General features: G+C 47.0%; 1 protein-coding gene across 5 annotated transcripts in view; it reads left to right on the top strand.

The window, feature by feature from the left end:
• Rbks (ribokinase) overlaps nucleotides 1-20116 on the top strand; it is an 81239-nt gene that overhangs the window by 57936 nt on the left and 3187 nt on the right. Inside the window, exon 8 of one of the 5 annotated variants that reach the window (XM_029477544.2) lies at nucleotides 15153-15242. The exons of 1 other annotated variant lie outside the window; for it this stretch is intronic. In XM_029477544.2, the coding sequence (XP_029333404.1) occupies nucleotides 15153-15227 (75 nt within the window). In that variant the 3' untranslated portion in view covers nucleotides 15228-15242. 3 more of the 5 variants (XM_029477547.2, XM_029477546.2, XM_029477545.2) reach the window with 3 other exon arrangements.

Genomic DNA, 20116 nt, shown 5'->3' with positions numbered 1-20116 from the left:
TCTGTAGACCAGGCTGGCCTCGAACTCAGAAATCCGCCTGCCTCTGCCTCCCAAGTGCTGGGATTAAAGGCGTGCCACCACGCCCGGCTTTTGGTGGTTGTGTTTTGTTATGTTATGTTTTCTTATCCTAAAAGAAACGTTGTTTCCTTCCGTTTTTGACCTTGGGAGACTTACTCTGTAGATGCTACCATCAGTCAAAGTGCCTTTGGAAATTGCCTTTAGACTTGCCATGCCAGCAGGGCGGGAACAGGGCTGGGAACCTAACTCATCTGAGAGGATTTGCATAGCATGGGTGAGGCCCTGGGTGCCTTCAGCACCCCCTGTACCCCACTAAGTGCTTTGTTCAGTTCCCCGCTGCTTATGAAAGGAGCCCATACTTACTGTGCACTGGAGGATGGAGCGGACACTAAGTGGGCAGAGGAGGAAGCGAGTTCTTGTGATTCGGCCACTCTGCTGCTGAAGCTTCTGCTGGTAGCACAGCAGTATCCCTCCAGGGTGATGCAAACAGGTTTTCTCAGAAGCAGAGATACAAAACAATAAAGACACTAGACAGAGCTTCTCCTCACTAGGTGCCATTTCAACTCTGTATTAACCCAACGTTGAGGAGATGTGTGAGCTCCTCAGCAGAGGGGCTTAGCTAGGACTGTGGTGCGCTCCTCAGCAGAGGGGCTTAGCTAGGACTGTGCAGTGCTAGCTACTGGAAAGCGCCTCACGGCCCTCAGCATTGAAACATAGATTTCACCTCTGGAGCCAGCTCACCCAGCCATTCTGATGGCTGCTCTGGAAGGGATTGGCTTGGCATGATAATGAGGAAATTCCACTTTCTACTTCATGTCTTTCTTGTCCATAAACCTGTGTTTTTAGTGCATTACTTTGTTGTTTGAAATAAACATCTCTTTGAGGCCTAGCCAATAGCTTCTGAGTTAGCCACATCTAGCAAACAGGGTAGGGTCCTCGTCACAGAGGAGACCTTGACAGTTGGCCTCACAAACAGCCTCTCGAGCACTCTAAAGTCTCTGTGCAAGCAGACTGAGTCACCCTACAACACCTTCGGAAAGGATATCCTGCTGCCACAGGAGGGAGGTGGTGCCTTCTTATTGGGGGCCTCGGGGTCCAGTCTAGACATTTCAATGTGCATTTTGACAGGATTTTTCTTTCTTAATCTTCTTGAAGAAGTAGTTTTCCTCAAAAATGCAATTTTCTATAGTTCCCCTTGGAGAGACAGGATAAAGGTCAAAGCATGCCACTTCTGTCCATCATTCAAAAGTATCGCATGTCCTCAAAGAAACAGCTCGTATTCCAGTTCCCTTCTGAATGAATGCTTGGTAGCCAGTGGACCTCTTCAGTCACCTGCCTCCCAGCAGGGCACTGGGTGAGCCCAGCTCTGCTTCTGTCATGGTTCTTGGGTTTGGTTACTGGGTAACCAGGAAGAGTTGTAAACGGGACCAGGCAAGGCTATGGAGATGTCTCAGTCAATAAAGTATTCGTTGTATAAGCTACAACCAAAATATCCATGTTTGGAATGTTCCCATAAGAAGCTGAGCACCTAGAACCCTGGTGCTTTATCCTTCATGCTCTCCATTTTAAAATGTTCCTAAAGCGGGCTGTGGTGGCGCACACCCTTAATTCCAGGGCAAGCTAGTGGATCTCTGTCGACTCAAGCCCAGCCTAGTCTACATTACCAAGTTCCAAGACAGCCCGAACTACATAGTGATACCCTATCTCAAAAAAGGAAAGAAACAAAAGGCCATGAGTGAAAAGGCTCTTGGGAGTGGAAGATCATGAGACCGTGATGAGTGCTGAGTAGTGTCCACGTGCTGATGTCCCTCTCCAGTGCAGTCATACCTGGAGGCAGAGCATGTTGGAGACAGTTAAGTGAGGGCCTCTCCTGAGCTCCGGCTCCAGGAGTCTGCGTGTCCTCAGAAGCAGCCGCCCCTCCAGAGAGCTCCCTCAGCACACGCACAAAGAGTGAGCCCTGTGCGCACCAGCAGGTAGGAGCTACCCGAAGACCACGTTTCCCTGAGAGGTGAAGGCCTCTGCACACGGCCAAGCCAGTGACACTGCCATGGCCTGGGGCAGATGATGGCTCCAAGGCTGTGTTAGCCATCTGCTGGCTAGGCTGCTTTAGTAAATAAAGTCTACCTTTTGATTTGGGGACAGCCCACTTCTCTGTGCTGACATTCTAGCACTGACCCTCAAGTCACATATCAGAATACAGACTTTTACAACCCCTCTTGTCTCCAGATCTTGGAAAGGCCTTGCATGCTTGTACAGTACACTGCAGCCTCGATGAAAGGTGATAACCCACCATAGACCCTGAGTACCATCCAGCTGAGTACCAATGAGTGAGCCCTCAGAAAGAGAGCACTCCTTATTCAGTACATCGCTCCACACCTGTCTAGCTATGTGTGCAGGCTGGCAGTTTTCTAGATTACAAAACCCAGAGCTTGCTTTGTGCACTGGTTCAGAGAACCCAGGCACCACCACCATTGCCACATAGCTGCTTCCTCTACAGGCAAGGGCTGGACTGTGTGAGAAGAGTGGTGGGACTGGGTCATTCCAGATCATACTGCTTCTGGCAGGATTTACACCCATCCATCCTTGTCCCTGAGTGACCATTCCTGGAGGAGACATGCATTCTGTTATAGATTATAATCAAATTTTCTTTATAGTAAGCATCTTCTGTTAGGAGCCTGAACTACTAAGCTGCTAAGGGCGCTTACCCTCTTTTTTAACATTTTCCAACTGTTTTTGTAGCTAAGATGAGCTAATCACTCCTACTGTCCTGCCTAGCAACATCCCATGCTCAGAACCTGGCTTAGAAGGTCCTTTGTGAGCAGGGCCAACCTCAGCATATAACAGCAGCCCTGTGGTGACAAGTGAGAAGCCCGAGCTCCTTCTAGAGAGTAACCGGCTTGAGAGCAAGAGTTGCTGCAGTCCGCTGTCTCTAGGACTGCTCTCCAGAGCATGTCGGACTCCTCACCACCTACAGTGAAGACTTCCAGAGAAAGATGAAGTCAGAGGTGAGCTGCTCCTTATACACTATTGGAGAATGAAATAATTATCTAGTGTTCCATTTCAAAAATCCTCATTTAACAAAGACTACAATAAAAAAGATCAGGTCACTGAGAGTGAAAGGTGTCTCTGAAATGCAGAAACCCACTGACATTCTACTGTAGCTCCCTGTGATGGTCTGTATATTCTTGGACCAGGGAGTGGCACCATTTGGAGGTGTGGCCTTATTGGACTAGGTATGACCTGGTTGGAGTAGGTGTGTCACTATGGGTGTGGCTTAAGATCCTCACCCTAGTTGCCTGGAAGTCAGTCTTCCACTAGCTGCCTTTGGATGAAGACATAGAAGTCTCAGCTCTGCCTGAGCCATGCCTGCCTGGATGCTGCCATGCTCCCACCTTAATGATAATGGACTGAACCTCTGAACCTGTAAGCCAGACCCAATTAAATGTTGTTTTTTATAAGACTTGCCTTGGTCACAGTGTCTGTTCACAGCAGTAAAACCCTAACTAAGACAGAAGTTGGTACCAGGAATGGGGTATTGCTGTGATAGGCCTGACCATGCTTTTATTTGAAAGAATGTGGATTTGGGGACTTTTGATTTGGAAAGCAGTGGGATGCTTTAATGGGTCATCCTAGTAGGAATATGGAAGACTTTGTTGATGGGAGTAATTTGAACTGTGTTGACCTGGCCCAAGAGATTTCAAAGGAGAAGAATTTCAGAATGTGGCAGAAAGGCTGTTTTTGTGGTATTTGGTGAAGAATGTGGCTACTTTTTGCCCTAGACTGAAAAGTCTGCCTGAGACTAAGGTGAAGAGCCTCAGATTAATTGCATTGACAAAGGAAGTTTCAAAAAAGCCCAGCAGAGACTTTGTTCTCTGGTTAAGTCTTAGGAAGAGAAATTTGAACAAGCATAGTAAGCTTAAAAAGGAAAAATATAAATTATATGGTTCGAGTATTAAAGGGGTACCAGGAAGTGAAATGGAGGAAAATCCTGTGTTCTAGGAGATAACAGATTAAGGGAGTGGGACCTTAGGGCAAGATCCTACCCAGCTAAATTTAGATCCAGGCATGGTGGTGGCACACACCTTTAATCTCAGGACACAGGCATGGTGATCTCTGTGTTCAAGGTCCATCTACAGAGCAAGATCCAGAATAGCCAAGAAGGATTTGGAAAACAGAAAGCCAGTGACAATGTAATAGTACAAGCGGGTCATGTTCTAGTTCCTGCAAGCAGCAGAACTCGGCAGCTTTAGCCATGTGGCTCTGGCTCCAGAGTTAAGAATGGAAGGAACTACTGGGACAATTGATGCTGGTTAGCTGGAGCTAAGAAATTAGCAATGATTAAGAAGAGACCAGAATCACTGAGGTGAAATCTTCTGGGAATTGTTTTCTGGGAGCACAAAGAAGCTGTGTTCCAGAGATAGCCAAGGTTGTACCTTTTGCAGCAGGTGCACTTGGTAATGTGTAAGAGTCACCCAGGTGGTACTGGTTTTGAAGGCATGAAGGTGTCATGAAGAACAGCTAAGGCTTGGCACTGTGAGAGGTCATGGAAGGCCATTGGAGAAGGTGTAACCTTAGCTGTAGTTGATGGCCCAGGACTAAAGGGGTTATGCAAAGGATTTGAGGCTTGGCACCATGAAGAGAGCCTATGAGAGGCTATTAGTGAAGCCTAGTTTGAGTGGAACACCCCAGTGTATTGGAAATGTCAGTACCATGGGATGATCACCAAGAACAGCAGCCGTAGTGGAGTGGATCAACCTGAGCTTAGAGTAATACAGAAGGCAGAGCTGGAGAAGTGATGCCTGCCCTTATGAGGAGCCCAAAAGATCAAATGGAATCCCAGACACTGAACCAAGAAGCTGTAACATTGAAATTGCCTTGGAGACTCAAAGATGTTAAAGATGTTAGAGCCATGGCATACATGCTGAAGAAAGCTGCTAACAGGGAGTGGAACCAGCCCAGGAGAAAGCAGTTTGTTGCAGTCAACAAAGATGAGAAAGGAGTGGAGATCTGAAGACGGCTTTGACATCAGCCATGGAGATACAGAGTTTGGCGTTTGCCCAGCTGGTTTCCTGTCTTGCTTTGGGGATTACAGTTAAGTGATTGGATGAGTCTCAGAAGAGACCTTGAACTTTGGACTTTTAACATTGTTGAGACTACTATAGACTATGAGGACTTTAAAAGTTGGACTAAATGCATTTTGCATTATGCTATGTTTAAGTATTGCCCCCCCCCCATAGACTCATGTGTTTGAACAGGAAGTGGAATGTGATGGTTTGTATATTCTTGGACCAGGGAGTGGCATTTGGAGGTGTGGCCTTATTGGAATAGGTGTGACCTGGTTGGAATGGGTGTGTCACTGTGGGTGTGGGATTAAGATCCTCACCCTAGTTGCCTGGAAGTCAGTCTTCCACTAGCTGCCTTTGGATGAAGATGTAGAACTCTCAGCTCTGCCTGGGCCATGCCTGCCTGGATACTGCCATGCTCCCACCTTGATGATGATGGACTGAACCTCTGAACCTGTAAGCCAGCCCCAATTAAGTGTTGTTTTTTTATAAGACTTGCCTTGGTCATGGTGTCTCTGTTCACAGCAATAAAACCCTGACTAATACACTCCCCTTAGGGGCTGGATAGTGGCTCAGTGGTTCAAGCACACATACTTTTATTCTTCAGATATGCCAGCTCCTATATATGGTAGCTCACTTGCGCCTGGAATAACCGCAGGAGAATACAACACCCTCTACATGCATATACACACATCATACACATACACATAGTTACATTTAAAATAAACCTTTAAAATGGTCCTCCTGGCAGTTGGGAGATGCCTCAGTCCTCAGTAGAGCAGAGCACTGGCTGCTCTTCCAGAAGACCTGGGTGTGATTCCCAGCACCACATGGGGACTCATAAGTGACAGTTACTCCAGGTCCAGAGGATCCAACATCTTTCTCTGACATCCACAGACATCAGACACATACATACAGTATGCACACACACACACACACAGGCAAAACATTACTACACATAAATAAATCTATTTGTTAACTAGCCCTCCTTGTCCCAAGAATGACATCTAGAAAACTCTGAAGACTGTGCTGCCAGAGGCTGCCAAAGAAAGACGAGGATTACAGAAGATTCTCCGGCTGTGAGGAAAGGACAGGGGCAGAGCAGCCACTGAAGCAGCTGATAGACAGCACAAGCGACATCTGTCATGCCCTGAAGGCTGCGTGAGCTGTATTGCATTGCTTCTACATCAGCAGACCACCTCATTTATTAGCTAATCAGGTAGAATTCAGTACTTGAAATTATCCTTCCTAACCCTGAATGTGATCAGTTGAAAACCCAGGGCTCAAACAATTTAATTGTAATTGCTTACCAGAAATGTCATGTTCTTGTTGAAGAACTGAACCAGGGCCAAGCATGGGCTTTTTTTCCTGTCTTCCCAATACAGCAGAACTGAGTTTACACAGTGCTGCAGGGCGCTATACTTTAGCAGCCCTGGAATGCATCTGGGACCAGGCCTGTCTCAGAGATAGCTCAAGTGTGGCCACAGAGAAGAGTGGCATAGGATGGAGAAGGAGCAGTCATTTCAGCATCCGTCTAAATAAATAAAATAAATGTTGTCAAACTGCAAAGCCCAGAATGCTGAGCCTGCCATGCCCGTGGTCTTCACTGTTGCTGATGCAGGTGTGCAGGGGAGTCAAAAGGCAGGTGTGTGCGTCATAGACCTGAACATCTGCTTGCTTGTGTAGGAAAATATGACTGTACACTATAGGTTGTACTCTGTAAAGATACTGTTAATGGTATAAACAAAGAGGTGTGTATGTGTATGAGTGTGTTTACATAATGTACTATAGTGGGACTCAAGATTCTCCTACCCTCATCATCTCCGAGGGCAGGATTGCAGGAATTGTGGTCACATGATACCATACCCAGATTTTTTTTTTTTCACTATTGTTTTTTTGGGTTTCTTGTTTGGTTAGCTGGTTGATTGGTTTTGTTGATTTGGTTTGGTTTGGGGTTTTTTGTTTTGTGGTTGAGACAAGGTCTCACTATGTGTGTAACTCTGGCTGTCCTGAAACTTACTATGTAGACCAGGCCAGCCTTGGATTCGCAGATAATCTGCCTGCCTCGTCTTACCAAGTACTGGGATTAAAGATATTATACCACTGAACCAAATTTGGCTTTAAAAAAAAAAAGCCGGGCATGGTGGCGCTCGCCTTTAATCCCAGCACTTGGGAGGCAGAGGCAGGCGGATTTCTGAGTTCAAGGCCAGCCTGGTCTACAGAGTGAGTTCCAGGACAGCCAGGGCTACACAGAGAAACCCTGTCTCAAAAAAAAAAAAAAAAAAAAAGACAGAATTTTCTAACCAGGAGATGGTGTCACACGCCTTTAGTCCCCACAATCAGGAGGCAGAGGCAGGCAGATCTCTCTGAGTTCGAGGCCAGCCTGATCTATGGAGCTAGTTCCAGGACAGCCAAAACTACCCAAAGAAACCATGTCTCAAACAAAACAAAACAAAACAAGAATTTCCTATGTAGCCCAGGCTGCCTCAAACTTCAGTCATTCTACAGTGGCTTCTCAAGTACTTAGATCACAGACTTGTGCCACCGTGCCCGGGAGCAGTAACCCTTGACAGCACACCTCTCTCCTGTCCTTCTCCCTACTGCTCTCCTTCAAAATCGTCATGGTTTTTGTCCCAGTGACAGAGACAGCAAGTAAACCTTGGACTGACTAAGCCCAAAATAAACACCAAAATACTGGTAAGAACACAGAAAGCTTTTAAAAAGAATAAAATTCTATACTATTGTCCACTGAGGAAAGTGCTATGGTTTGGGGGACAGAAAAACCTGTCTCAGAAAGTACAGTTAAGTGCATCTTCTCCAGAAACCAACGAACTGAAGTATAGGCCCTTCTTCTTTCTCAGTCTAAACAAAGCACAGTTAGGGCAGGGACCCGAAGTCCCATGCGCTAGACAGCTTTCCATGACTGCTCTGTTTCGGATGCAACAACTCCCTTGTATGGAGTCTGCTCTTTACCTCGCATCATTTAAATCGGCTGGGACGTGATGTGCATCAAATACATAGATTTCCTGCCTTAATGCCTCTTCCCTCTCTCCCTTCCTTTCTAAACTTAGGAAATAATTTTAATAACACTGAAAGATTAAAAACTAAAAATATTTTTAAAACTTAAAGTCATGGTAGTACAGACAGGAGGATCAGTGTGAGTAAGTTCAGCCTGTTCCACACAGAGAGACACTGTTGGGGAAGTAAATCCACCCCATGCAGCTTTATTAGTCCCAAACCTTTAGCTACTTTAGCTTCTTCAAGTAGTTTTGATTTCTAAAACCTTTGGGAACTTCATGCATGAGTGCTGCGCTTACATCACTACCTCCTCGGTCCCTCCTAACTCTGCTGGCCACCCCAGCTCTGGCCCTGAGTATCGGTTCTCTTGATTTATAAATCTAGGAACCACACAAATAATGTAAATGTTGAACTCCAAACTGAACATAGACAGGATCCAGATTCCAACGTCTCAATTGAGATGGGATTTCTTACTGTTCCCTAGTTGTTACTAACTTCCTCCGTCCCTTTCCAAAGGAGTCTGAGTCTCAGCATCCCTCTTAAACAGTCTTGAGAGAATACTACGGTCAGTCAGGGAAATGCTAATCAAACCCACATAGACTTAGTTAGGTATGGTGTCACAGACCTGTAATCCCAGCATTTGGGGAGTAGGAGGAGGATTAGGAGTTCAAGGTCATCCTCAGATGCGTATTGAGTTCAAGGCCAGCCTGAGCTATATAAGACCCTGAAGCAAGCAAGCAAACAAAAAACCTGTATTGAAATTCCATTTGACCCGGGAGATGGTGGTACATGCCTTTAATCCCAGCATTGGGGAGGCAGAGGCAGGCAGATCTCTGAGTTCAAGGCCAGCCTGGTCTACACAGTGGGATCCAGGACAACCAGGGCTACACAGAGAAACCCTAGTTGTGGGGGGAGGTGAGACGTTCCATTTGTCCCCAGTCAGAACAGCTGTCCTTAAGAAATCAAACAACAGGAACAAGGGAAGATCGGTAAAGTGGTTCTCACCAACTTATGCTTTCAAAGCCAAGTGTGTGTTTGCAATGCTAGTACTAGGAAGGCAGAAACAGGCAGAGCCTTAGGGCTCACAGGCCAGCCTACTCCACCTGTGGGTGGCAGAGGACAACAAGATGGACGTTTTGTGGGAAAAACAAACTTCATTCCGTTGGTCTCGGTGGTTTTCAAATGTTTTGGGATCCTGATTCACCTTATGACTGAAGCCAGTTTCCACAGAGTAAACCCAGCCATGGTAATAGTAGCAGAAGTGAAAAAAAAAAAAAAATGCAAACGCAAGTGGCTTCATGCATCTTTCGTAGGCTTGTGTACCTGCCTTCTGGTAATTATCTCTTCAGCAGACAGGCACTGAGAACAGAAACCTACCTTCATTTACATACCTGCTGGAATGTAATAATAAATATACTAAAAAATGAATAGCGTAGAATGCATACAAATAATGAGTAATAAATATCCATCGTTAAAATACCTCCCAGCACAACACTCAGGTAGTTTGCCTCTCATGCATTACTTTAGAGACCAGCTCCCTCCTGACTGAAACAGGCTCCACATAACCATTCCTGTCAGGGACTGTGTGAGGCAGGGCATGCTGGATTTGGGTTGTGTAGACAGACCAGGTTCAAGCCATTGGCAGTGAATCATCCGCTCCACCTTTCAGCATAACCAGAGTCTGCAAACAATTTTGCTCAGTCCCTTCACTGTCCTCACAGTGTAGACCTGGCTCAAGAGCAGGGGGTGAGGCAGTCACTGTGAGGAAGTGGGGGCGTTATAAATAACCCAGAAAGAAACCCTCTCCTAACAGCAACTGCTGCAGAGTTTGTGGCCTAACAGCTCAGGCGCAGAAAGGCCATGAATACAACATTGTGCAATGACTAATTACTCTAAGTCCTGTGCATGAGCAGAGGTGCGACCTGCGGCCGCTGCTCAGGCTATCAGATGCCTTTGCTGTGTGCTAATCCAATGGCTCCATATGTTTAGCAGTTCTCAGAGAACAATGATAATATTTCAAACACCCCTCACCACCAGAAGAAAGCAGCTGGTGGAGAGGAACGCTGGGCAGAGACTGTCTCAGCAAAGCCTGTAGGATACCAAGTCATATTGGAGTAACTGGTTTCTGTTTAGAATGCTGGAGTCACAGGAAGAAAGACTGCTGACCACAGAAGGCAAGGCCAGTCTTTCTAGCCCAATGAGTCACTATCAGACACTTTGGTTTTAAGTGCCATTTATTTGCAGATATGTAAAGTTGTTTAAGCACAAAGCATATTAACAGAGCAAGAAGAATAGGGCCTTTCTTCTTCCACTTTTAGCTTGCACTCAGGATTCCTTTCCTCCTTTCTGAATTATAGAATGAATTCATTTACCACAGACATTTTTGGGCAAATAGAGGTCTTAGCCTATTTTCAGTCTCCATAAGCCATTTTTCTCCATGGCTTCCTAGACTGCAGACAACAAGCTTTCCCCAAATTTCTACCCCCAGCACAGAGTGAGTTTCAGGTAGAAAGTGAAGCTAGAGAAGGGTTCTCAGAGATTGCTGAACATGGCTTACGGGATGGGCTCCAGCTTGGACTGGAGGTAGGATGAAGGGCACGAAGGGGTACAGAGTTGTCAGCTGTGTACGTTATTGGGTAAGTCTGCATTTTATACGAGATCTTTTGGATGCAAGTGTTACTTCAGACCACCCCATCAAGATGTTCCAGAATTGGTGTGACTGGCCAGAAAGAGGCCATCGCTGACTGGTGAGGCTGAAAGAGAACCCCAATACATGGACAGGCCCATGGGGAGCCAGCAAATGACCTCTGTCAATCCAGGAGCCATGTGTCACCAATCAGAGGGCAGCCAACCTGAACACCAAAGCCCTGTACACGGGGAAATCTGAGAGCTCTAAGAACAGTGTGTCCAGCAGGGGCTTCTCTTGGCTGTGACTCAACTTTAAATAAAATCCTAGTGATACGGTTGTTATTATCACCTGTTATCTTACAAATAAAGGCAGGGCACCAGCAAGCAAGGAATCTAGAGCTTTTTGCTGCACAGTAGTTGAAGTTTAATCAATGTAGTGAAAACAGGGAAGCCAGTGTCCCCTTTAGTCTCACCTCGGCCTTTTTGGACCTGAGAACCCTGGAGCATCAGCTCCCTTTGATTTTACACTTGACCTCCCATTCATCCTTCTCACCCATCTAAATGAAAGCCAGCCTCAGCCCCAGAAACCCTGTTCCAGATAGAAATACATAATTCAAGAGAAATACTGATGTCAAAGAAGAGGCACACCGATCTGTGTCAGCACTCACTGTAAATTAGAGAGGAGTACAGGGAGAGTTTAATGTAATGTAGAATGGAAATTAAAGCAGAGCCAATATTTAGGCATTCCTCCGCCTCCCCTCCCCTGCTGTGACACAAAGCATTGACTTTCTCTCTGCCAAGCACTAATGTCATATGTTGTGGGCTTTTTTCTCTCTTCTTCTTTTTTCTTTTTCTTTTTTCTCCTACTGGGATTCTTCTCTAGGTGAAACGTTACATGTTTGTCTCTGGCATCTAAAATTTGACCTTTTCACCTGTTCTGATCACAATAGCAAAACTCAGACTTTTCCCTCTGTCTTCTAATCTACACCCCTCATGTTAGCAGCAGAGAACGGCCCCCTGCCTGCTCAGCTTCCCTCTTCCCTCTTCCCTGACACCATCTAACAACGTGGCCTTTCTGTGCTCTCTTTATCCGAAGCTGAAAAAAAAAAAAAAAATAAAGGTTGACAATGAACATTTCGCAGTGGGAAGCCGGGCAAACTGTTCGCGTTCTCCCGACTCTTCAGCTTGTCTGGCAGAGCCTCCCTTTCCTAAAGGCCAGTGAGGAAAAGTCACAGTTTTCCTCAAACCAGCCTGGTGCAACAGCACATCTGGTGGTCAGGAAGCAGAGGCAAGAAAGTCACAGTGAATTCAAGGCTAGCCCCCTCTATCTGAAAAAAAGTAAAAACAAATCAAAAGAGACCCGTATGGAGTTCTCGATCCTGTTTCCTGCCATTGTTTTTTACCAAATGGTGGAATTCCACAGTGTGATCCTAGACCTAAATGACTAGACTTGGTTTTTAAATGATTCACTGTTTCCAGAAGTAAATTCCTTTGGAGAGTGTCTCAGCCCACAGCATCAGTACCACCTGGGAACTCATTAGGAATGCAAATCCCAAGCCCCACCTAAGGTTTAAAGGATCGGAAGGTTTGAGGTCGGAGCACAGCGATCTCCAGTTTATCCAGCCCTCCAGGCTATTCTAAAGTCAAGATTGAAAACTACAAGCTTAGAAGACGTACATTTGCTTCCACTGAAGATACCCAAAGGGACACCATATATTCTGAAGGAATTCCAAAAACACTTCCAAAATATTTATGGGCAAAGGCCAAAGCCTTTGGAGGTACTGAACCTCAACCAAAGACATCCAAGCTGCCTCCTCACCTGTCTCTGAGCTAGCTGGAAACCGGAAGCCAGCCTGCCTCGGGATTGTAATGAGACTCATTTGAATCACATCTGTAAACACATCCAGTAGGCAGACAAGAGCGCAGGGGTCTTCTTCACTTTGCAGCCAGGATTGGGGCTATGAGTGAGTGAGCACTGTGTCTGGGACAGGCAGAAGGGCCTGTGTTGATCATTTCCCTGCCCCAACTCACTTTCTTGTCCAGCCAATGCCCTGCTGGGCTGGGTGTGTTTCAGGCTCTGCCTTTCAGCCTTACCAAGTTGATCTGGCATTAAGGCAAACCATTTCCTGATTAGTGGCTCACCCCAATATGAGGGACTCCACCCTTGTTCGGACATGCTGGGTTTGATGGCTTCCCAGGGATGTTCTGTTCTAGTCCTCAGGGTGGGCAGTGTCATGTGGAAACCAAAGCTTTCATGCCCAGTTCGGTCCACACCTAAGGCCTCCATCTCAGACCTGTGCACTGGAGTCTTGACTTTTCCGAAGGAAGCTGAACATTTGTCTTACAGCACCCCTTAAGCAGCACAGGCCATCGAGATCCCTCAAGCTGCCCAAGGCTACAGAAAGGAAGACTGACCATGTTAATGCTGAAGAGCATGGCGGCCTTCCCCACAGCTTCACCATAGCAAGTCTCACAGCAGACTCTGGCACGTTTCTAGTTTAATCTGGAAACATCACGGGCTTTTGGTAAAAATCTCTGAGGAAGAAGAAAACAACCTTTTCTGCAGCGTTTTTTTAGGAATGAAGTTTTTGTAACTAGTTCCCACTGGATCAAAAGCAGCCTCACTTTCATAGGAACTACACCAAAACTATGCCTCACTATGAAGTAACAAATCATCAGTTAATTATAGAATTAAACTATGAGATTATTCTACTCTAAACTGTGTATATATTCAGCAAGTCTGTAGAGACAGAAAGTAGATGAGACCAGAGGGCAGTGACTAGATGAAGTTTCTTTAAGGGGGATGAAAACGTCTAAAATTAGACTATGTTATTGGTTGCTTGGCCATGCCAGTTGTACTCCTTAAGCGTGTGAACAGTGTGGTGTATGAATTATATCCCAGAGTCAGGATCTGGGGAGAGGTTGTTTGTTTATTTGTTGTATTTTTCTGTAGGAGAAGGTTATAGGTTAGTGGTAGAGGTCCTGGGTTCCATCACTGCCAACACACACACACACACACACACACATACACACACAGACACACACACACAGACACACACATACACACACATACAGACACACACATACATACACACACACACACAGACACACACACATACACACACAGACACACACACACACATGCATCAAATGACTAGCTGATTATAGAAACCAAGGAATAAGTCTCAGTTCTTGATTAATGTGAACTTCTGATCATTTGGACTATATTTTACATTTGGCCATAAAATGAGAGTATTTTTAAGGTCGATTATCTCAGCCTAATCATTAACATTTATCACAAAGGGGCAAGGACATGGACATCTGTGATATAATAAATTGTCATGTTCCCTGCAGATTATTTAGAGTGGAGATCAGCTACAGCTTACAGAGAAGAAATCTGGGTTCTGGCTGGCTGTCATGATGTTCATAAACTGATCTGGTTTGGGAAGGCGGAACATTTGAGGTTGGGGAAGGACGTGATCTCATCCCCCTGAGATAAACATGAGCTGATAACAGGAGAGGGATCCCTTCCGGTGGGAGCTGTGAACTGAGCTCTTGCACAAACAGCCTATCTCAGGCTCAGTCTACCAGAGAGCTCACTGTGCCATGCCTACCCAGGTGGAGCCTTTGCACTGTTGTGCCTGGGAAATAGTATCAGTCTTCCTCGTCCCCATCTGCTCCTGAATTCCTTCTTCTGAGGCTTTGAGACTTCCCAGTATTTACTGGTAACCATGTTAGAACGTCTGGCTCAATGGAAAGACAGCAGGGAACCACCAACAGTTACCCACTATGCCTTGCAATAGTGTTTGTCTTTAGGGTAACCCACACGTCAAAGACCCTGTCCAGCCCACTTGCCCTTCAGAGCATGAGGCCTCCCCCTCAGTATTTCTCAGATGTACTCTTGTCACCCCCTGCCCCAAAGAACCTTGTAAACGTTTTCCTCCTCACCCTTCTTTTCCGCGTGAAATATTGAGCCAGCAAATATACTCATCTGCACATTTAGACTTCCTGTCCCTCTTTAAAGACACACCAACCACTTGGGAACCCATACCCTGTATGAAAGAAAAGTCCTCAGCTGAGTTTCCCTGCTCACCCCAGCAGCTAGAGCTGACCCGTCACATGGGGAAGGGAACCCTGAAGCCTGATGGCTCTGATCACCAAGATGAGCTCTGACCTCAGATTCCAGGGCTGCTAGGAGAATCTTAGCCCAGGCTTGCTCAGTCACCTTTGGAGCTCTGCTCCACCTCTCCCTGGCAGTGACAGCATCTGCTCAGCCATGGAGAGCAGAGTGTTCTACCAAGCTATAGTGCAGTGGAGGTCCAGGATGTCGGTCATTGCCATGGGAAGCCCCCTTTCTGAGCCGATCTCCAGCCCCACCTCTCTTGGCTTTGACTCTTCCTAAAGCCTCTGTTCCTTGTCCCCTAGGAATGTCTGAGCCTTGCCTGGCTTCCCCAATTCTGCACTGACCCCAGGACTGTCGACTCTACTCCCGTTACTTGAATCTCATGAACTCACTAAAGGGTTCATCGAGAACCTCACCTAGCCCACAGAGGAGTGAAGGTCAAAGATCTGGAGAAATTCTGATGGCCACTGCTGGAGCTCTTTACATCCTGGCCTGCATAATCAGGGGCTCTGGGATACTAGTTTCTACCCCTTCCAAGCCCTCTGACTCTTCTCCTCTGAGCTGGGAACAGAAAATCAACCTTGCTCTAACACTCAATAGATGGAGTCCCTATGATGGTGACCCCTTCTGTTCCTGGAACCTTGTCTGACCCCACTCATCTAGGTCATGAGTTTCTACTACATGTAAAAGAAATGGCCTCTGATATGATACCATGTAGTCTGCCCTGCTGTGTTGAACACCCATTCTGCCAGGCTCTCCTGGACCCCCTGACAGTGTCTGAATTAGTAGCTACAACAGTCCCATCATACAGGTAAATAGATGCAGAAAAGCTGAACAACCTGCCAGAGATCACACAACCAATACATTAGTCAGATCTGTCTGACCCCACCCCATTTGTGCATGGTTCCACTTGAGAAAACACCTCAGTTGTGAGTTTTTCAAATGGCAGAGAGGCTTCAATACAAGTGAGAAGGCAACCCACTCACCATCCCTAAAAGATGACTGAGAAAACAAAGAGACTGAAGAGAGATTAAAAGGTCCTTCTGCATGGTGTCCCTGAAGTTTGGGATGCCTAAACCCAATCAGGTTCTCATGCCTTAGCTCCTGGACAGGGGGAGGAGGCAGAAGTCTATGCTTAGACATCAGTGCCAGAGGAGGGTAGGCCTGACTGCCAGGCCAGCCTAGAGCAACTGAGGCATCTCCCTAAAATGATCCCTGGAAGGCAATTCCATTCCGAACCAAGTGCAGAGAGCAGGGCTGACCCGAGTGCTCTAGAGCAAACCTGGCCCCCAGCACCATGTAGAAGGTAGTGGGGACCCTGACAATTTACATCTGCCCTCTTCTGAGCCCCTAATCAAATCCTTGAAAAAGAAATGGTGTGTCATCATGTTTCAGCCATTTCTGAAACCACAAGCAGACTAAGGAATTCAGCCTGCAGTGTGGGCTCTGAATAGCTCTATGGAGGGAGAGGCCTTGAAAAGAAAAGCAAGTGGTATCTACTTGTCAGATGGAATGTGTGAAGACATCCAGGAGGAATGTGGGGGCTCTGTTCGGGTGGCTCCGGCAGTTTGGCCTCTGAATCATGCCATGTGGGTTCAGATTCCTAACAGATGAAGCCTCAGGGCTGACATCACTCTCGCAAGATCACCCGGCGCTGCCCAGCAAGTGTTTTACCTTGGGGATTTTCCCAACCACATTTAGTATCTGTCATTCCTTCCAACTCACCCATTTTCTATCATCTGGAATTTGACAAACTAGGACTCTTATAAGCCTGTTTCATTGCTGGTACCCCCCTCCTGTAAAATGAGGCATTCTTAGAACAGCATGTGCTCTTGCTCACGTTCCCTCCCTCCCTCCCTCCCTCCCTCCCTCCCTCCCTCCCTCCCTCCCTCCCTCCCTCCCTCCCTCCCTCCCTCCCTCCCATAGTTTCCAGGTAGCCTCAGCTCTGGTGACTTCTGATCTCTGTTACACTTCAGCCTCTCACTCCCAGGACGACAATACCTGCTTGAAACCCCCAGGCCTGCTCTGGCCATGGCCAGTTTTCTCCCATCTTCTCCATCGTTCTTATCTTCCTCAGTTTCCTGCATTTTCTCCTTCCTCTTGAGACCCTCCTGGTTGTTGTTCCTCCCTCAGCAGTAAAGAGTCTCTGATTGTCCTTCTCAGCCTTTATTCCCTGAAAACATCAATTCCTCTGTTGTCCCCTTCTTCCCCCACACCTGCCTGAGGCAATCTAGTTCAAACTCTCTGCTCCTGTGGCAAGCATAGAGGAAATGGTACCTGCTGTGATTTGAATCCAATTGGTCCCCTCACACTCACATTCTGAGTGCTTGTCCCCTAGGGGGTGGCACAGAGGACCTGGAGGACATACAGCCAGGCCAGCAGGTGAGTTGCTAGGCACAGGCCTTTGAAGGCTATATTCAAGCCAGCTCTGGTCCTCCTAGTCCACTGATGTGTGGGGGTATCTGCCACACACTCCTACCATGAAGTGCTTTTCTTGCCATACGAACCCCTGCCCCAGGCCTGGAATAATGAGGAAAACAACCCTCTCCTCCTCTTTTACTCAGTTCTTTAGTCACAGTGATGCAAAAGTAACCAACACGGTATCGCATGCAGGGCACAGGGAGAGATTCATGGCCTTCATGTTCATCCTTGACACAGCGCTTCCCACAAGGCAGTCAAAAAAGCCTCTCCACCTGTACTTCCTAAAACCCTTCCCTAGAGAAGACTAAGCAATGTCTACCTTACCTGTAAGGTTTCAACAGCAAACTTGAGCCACTGTAGTGCAGAATTACATGCAAGTGGTCATTCACACCCTAGCACAATGGAGGTCATAAAGAGGTGGCAGTCCTGTGCAACATGCTATGTCACTGGAGTCCCACACAGATGACCTCGCTGAAAACTGTGCCTGTAAGCGCTGCCTTTTCTTTAAATATCAGAGAGTTGTTGACATGCCTTGAACCAAGGAGAATCAGTGTCCTCAGGTTAAAGCTGGGGACGGCACAGGGTTGCTGCAGACCTCCAAGACACTGTGAAAATCACAAGATGCCTCACTGCATGGCCTCTTGGCTTTGTGTGACTCACTCACTCACAGGCACTCGGGTGCAATGCAAGTTGCACAACATGGAGCACAGTTTGAACTGTGCCTTCCTCCAGGGATCCTGGTGAACATCCAAGAAGTAACATCCAGGAGGCCCAGAAGAGCCTGACAATGAGGGAAGAAAAGAAAACCAGCTACTGCGGCCAGCCAGCACGTGGCTCAAGTGAGGGTGCTGTGCTGGGGTAGTAGTCTACCATTTTAAAGCATTTCCTTCCCAGCTCCCACCTTCATCAGACAGCCCTCAGAGACTGGGTCTGAACTGGGTCAGTTCAGTGATGGCACAGAACCATGATCTTAGACAAGAGCCCCAGGAAGGCAGGGAGCAGAGGAGGGAGTGGAAAGTAGGGTGTTGGCCAGAGAAGGTGGTCTGAAAGGAAGGAAGGAAACAAGAGAGCAGCCTCCACAGAGCAACACTGCCTCAGGCCTAGCAGCAGAGCCCCCCCTCCCCCCAATCCAGCTTGGCCCTGTCTGTCAAAATTGTCAAAATTCTCCCCTCTCAGGTCCTGGCCTTGAGGCCATCCAAGCAGCTTTGCCAGTGCACTGCCTACACCACTAGCCTTCAAAACCCACCTTCCCCCCCACCCCCACCCCCACCCCCACCCCCCACACCACCGCGTCCTTGTGTGCTGCTCTGCTGAAGTGATTGATAACCACGACGACCTAAAGCATCCTAGGGAGGAGAGCATTTTTATTTGGCTCACAGGTTACAGCCCAGCATGGAGGAACTTGATACAGGAACCTAGAGGCAGGAGTTGAAGTAGAGGCAATGACGGAGTGTTGATTCCTGGCTCTCTTTTCATGGCTTGTTCACAGTGGCAGCGTCCACAGTGGGCTCAGACCTCCCACTTCAGTCATTAAAACAAACAAATAAAACACTGCCACCCCCCCCACACACACACACACACAGGAACCTCATTATATAGCACTGGACATTTTTACTGTCCTTCACATCCTGACACAAGAGCTGCCTCCACACAGAATGTCTCAGAACACAGGAACTTGGGGAGCCTTGGGAAAGCAGGGAGTGCAGAATGCCACGTGTACTGTGGGTAAGCAGCTGGCCCTCAGGAGGGAAATGTTCTGAGAAGGCAATGAGTACTAGCCACGTGGGTGACTGTCGGAAGGAGGGTAAGTTATGCCATCACCCCTTTTGGCATAAAAATAATGTTCAATAAAAGGTTAAAGCCATCAAGTTCTATCAATGAGATGTATTCCATTATACCAAGAATGATTGATTGGAAAGTACTTTACTTACAGGAAAATCACTGAGAGAATACAGCTTCCACTTTTAAAGCACTTCCATTAAAAAAAAAAATCATACCAATGTATAAAAATAGTTATACTAAAAATGTGAATCAACAGCCAAGTAATTTATTGGCACTTGAAAGCCTTGTGGTATAAATAGAGCCAACAATGAGAATCTCAAGTAACTCTGAGCCGTGGCAACCTGACCTCACACAAAAGAAAGTCACATGCGCCACACTCGGGGCCTCACTCAGGGCCAGCCAGCCACCTCGGAAGAGATGCTTAGGAGAGAACAGGATGGAGCTGGAACGATTAGGTCAACATCAAGACTGGTCAGGCAGGGCAGGCAAGAGACAGAGCAGGCACAAGTGTAGACCCCAAAGAGTTTACAAGTTGTCCTGACTATAGGCCTCTGCCTAAAATGCACAGCATGGTGTATTCAGGGTCCTAAGGAAAGCACAGAGTTCCTCAGATACTAAAGAAAATAGAGATTTGTTTCAACTCTGAGATGTTCCCTTCTACCCTTCCTTCCTGCCCACAGAGAGGTGACATAATGCACTGATTTCCCGGGGTGCTCTCGAGTTTACTAGTAATGCCTTACTATCTGAGGTTCAGTTCCTTGTTTGTTTTGTCTTGTTCTGTTGGGGAAGGTCAAAGTAAAGGGGAAATGAAGTCCGAGTATGTGTTGTATGTAAAGTATCCAGCTTTGAAGCCTCCTACTGCAGAGCAAGGCTGTCACACCTGGACTTCCCCACCATTCTACTCTATACGAAGGAGAATCATATCTCTGCCCTTTATGCATTTCCATCCTTGGGTGTAGTATGGCTTTCAAGGGTTGGGGCTCCATGGCCCAGCTGCCACCTGCTTTGAAATAGCCCTACATCTCACTTCTGGTGAGGTCAAAGCCATAGCAACTGGAAGTTG

The sequence above is a fragment of the Mus caroli genome, unplaced genomic scaffold, assembly GCF_978045245.1.
Source record: "Mus caroli unplaced genomic scaffold, Mus_caroli_1 scaffold_4, whole genome shotgun sequence".
NCBI lineage: Eukaryota > Metazoa > Chordata > Mammalia > Rodentia > Muridae > Mus > Mus caroli.
This window is presented reverse-complemented; position numbering and strand designations above follow the sequence as displayed.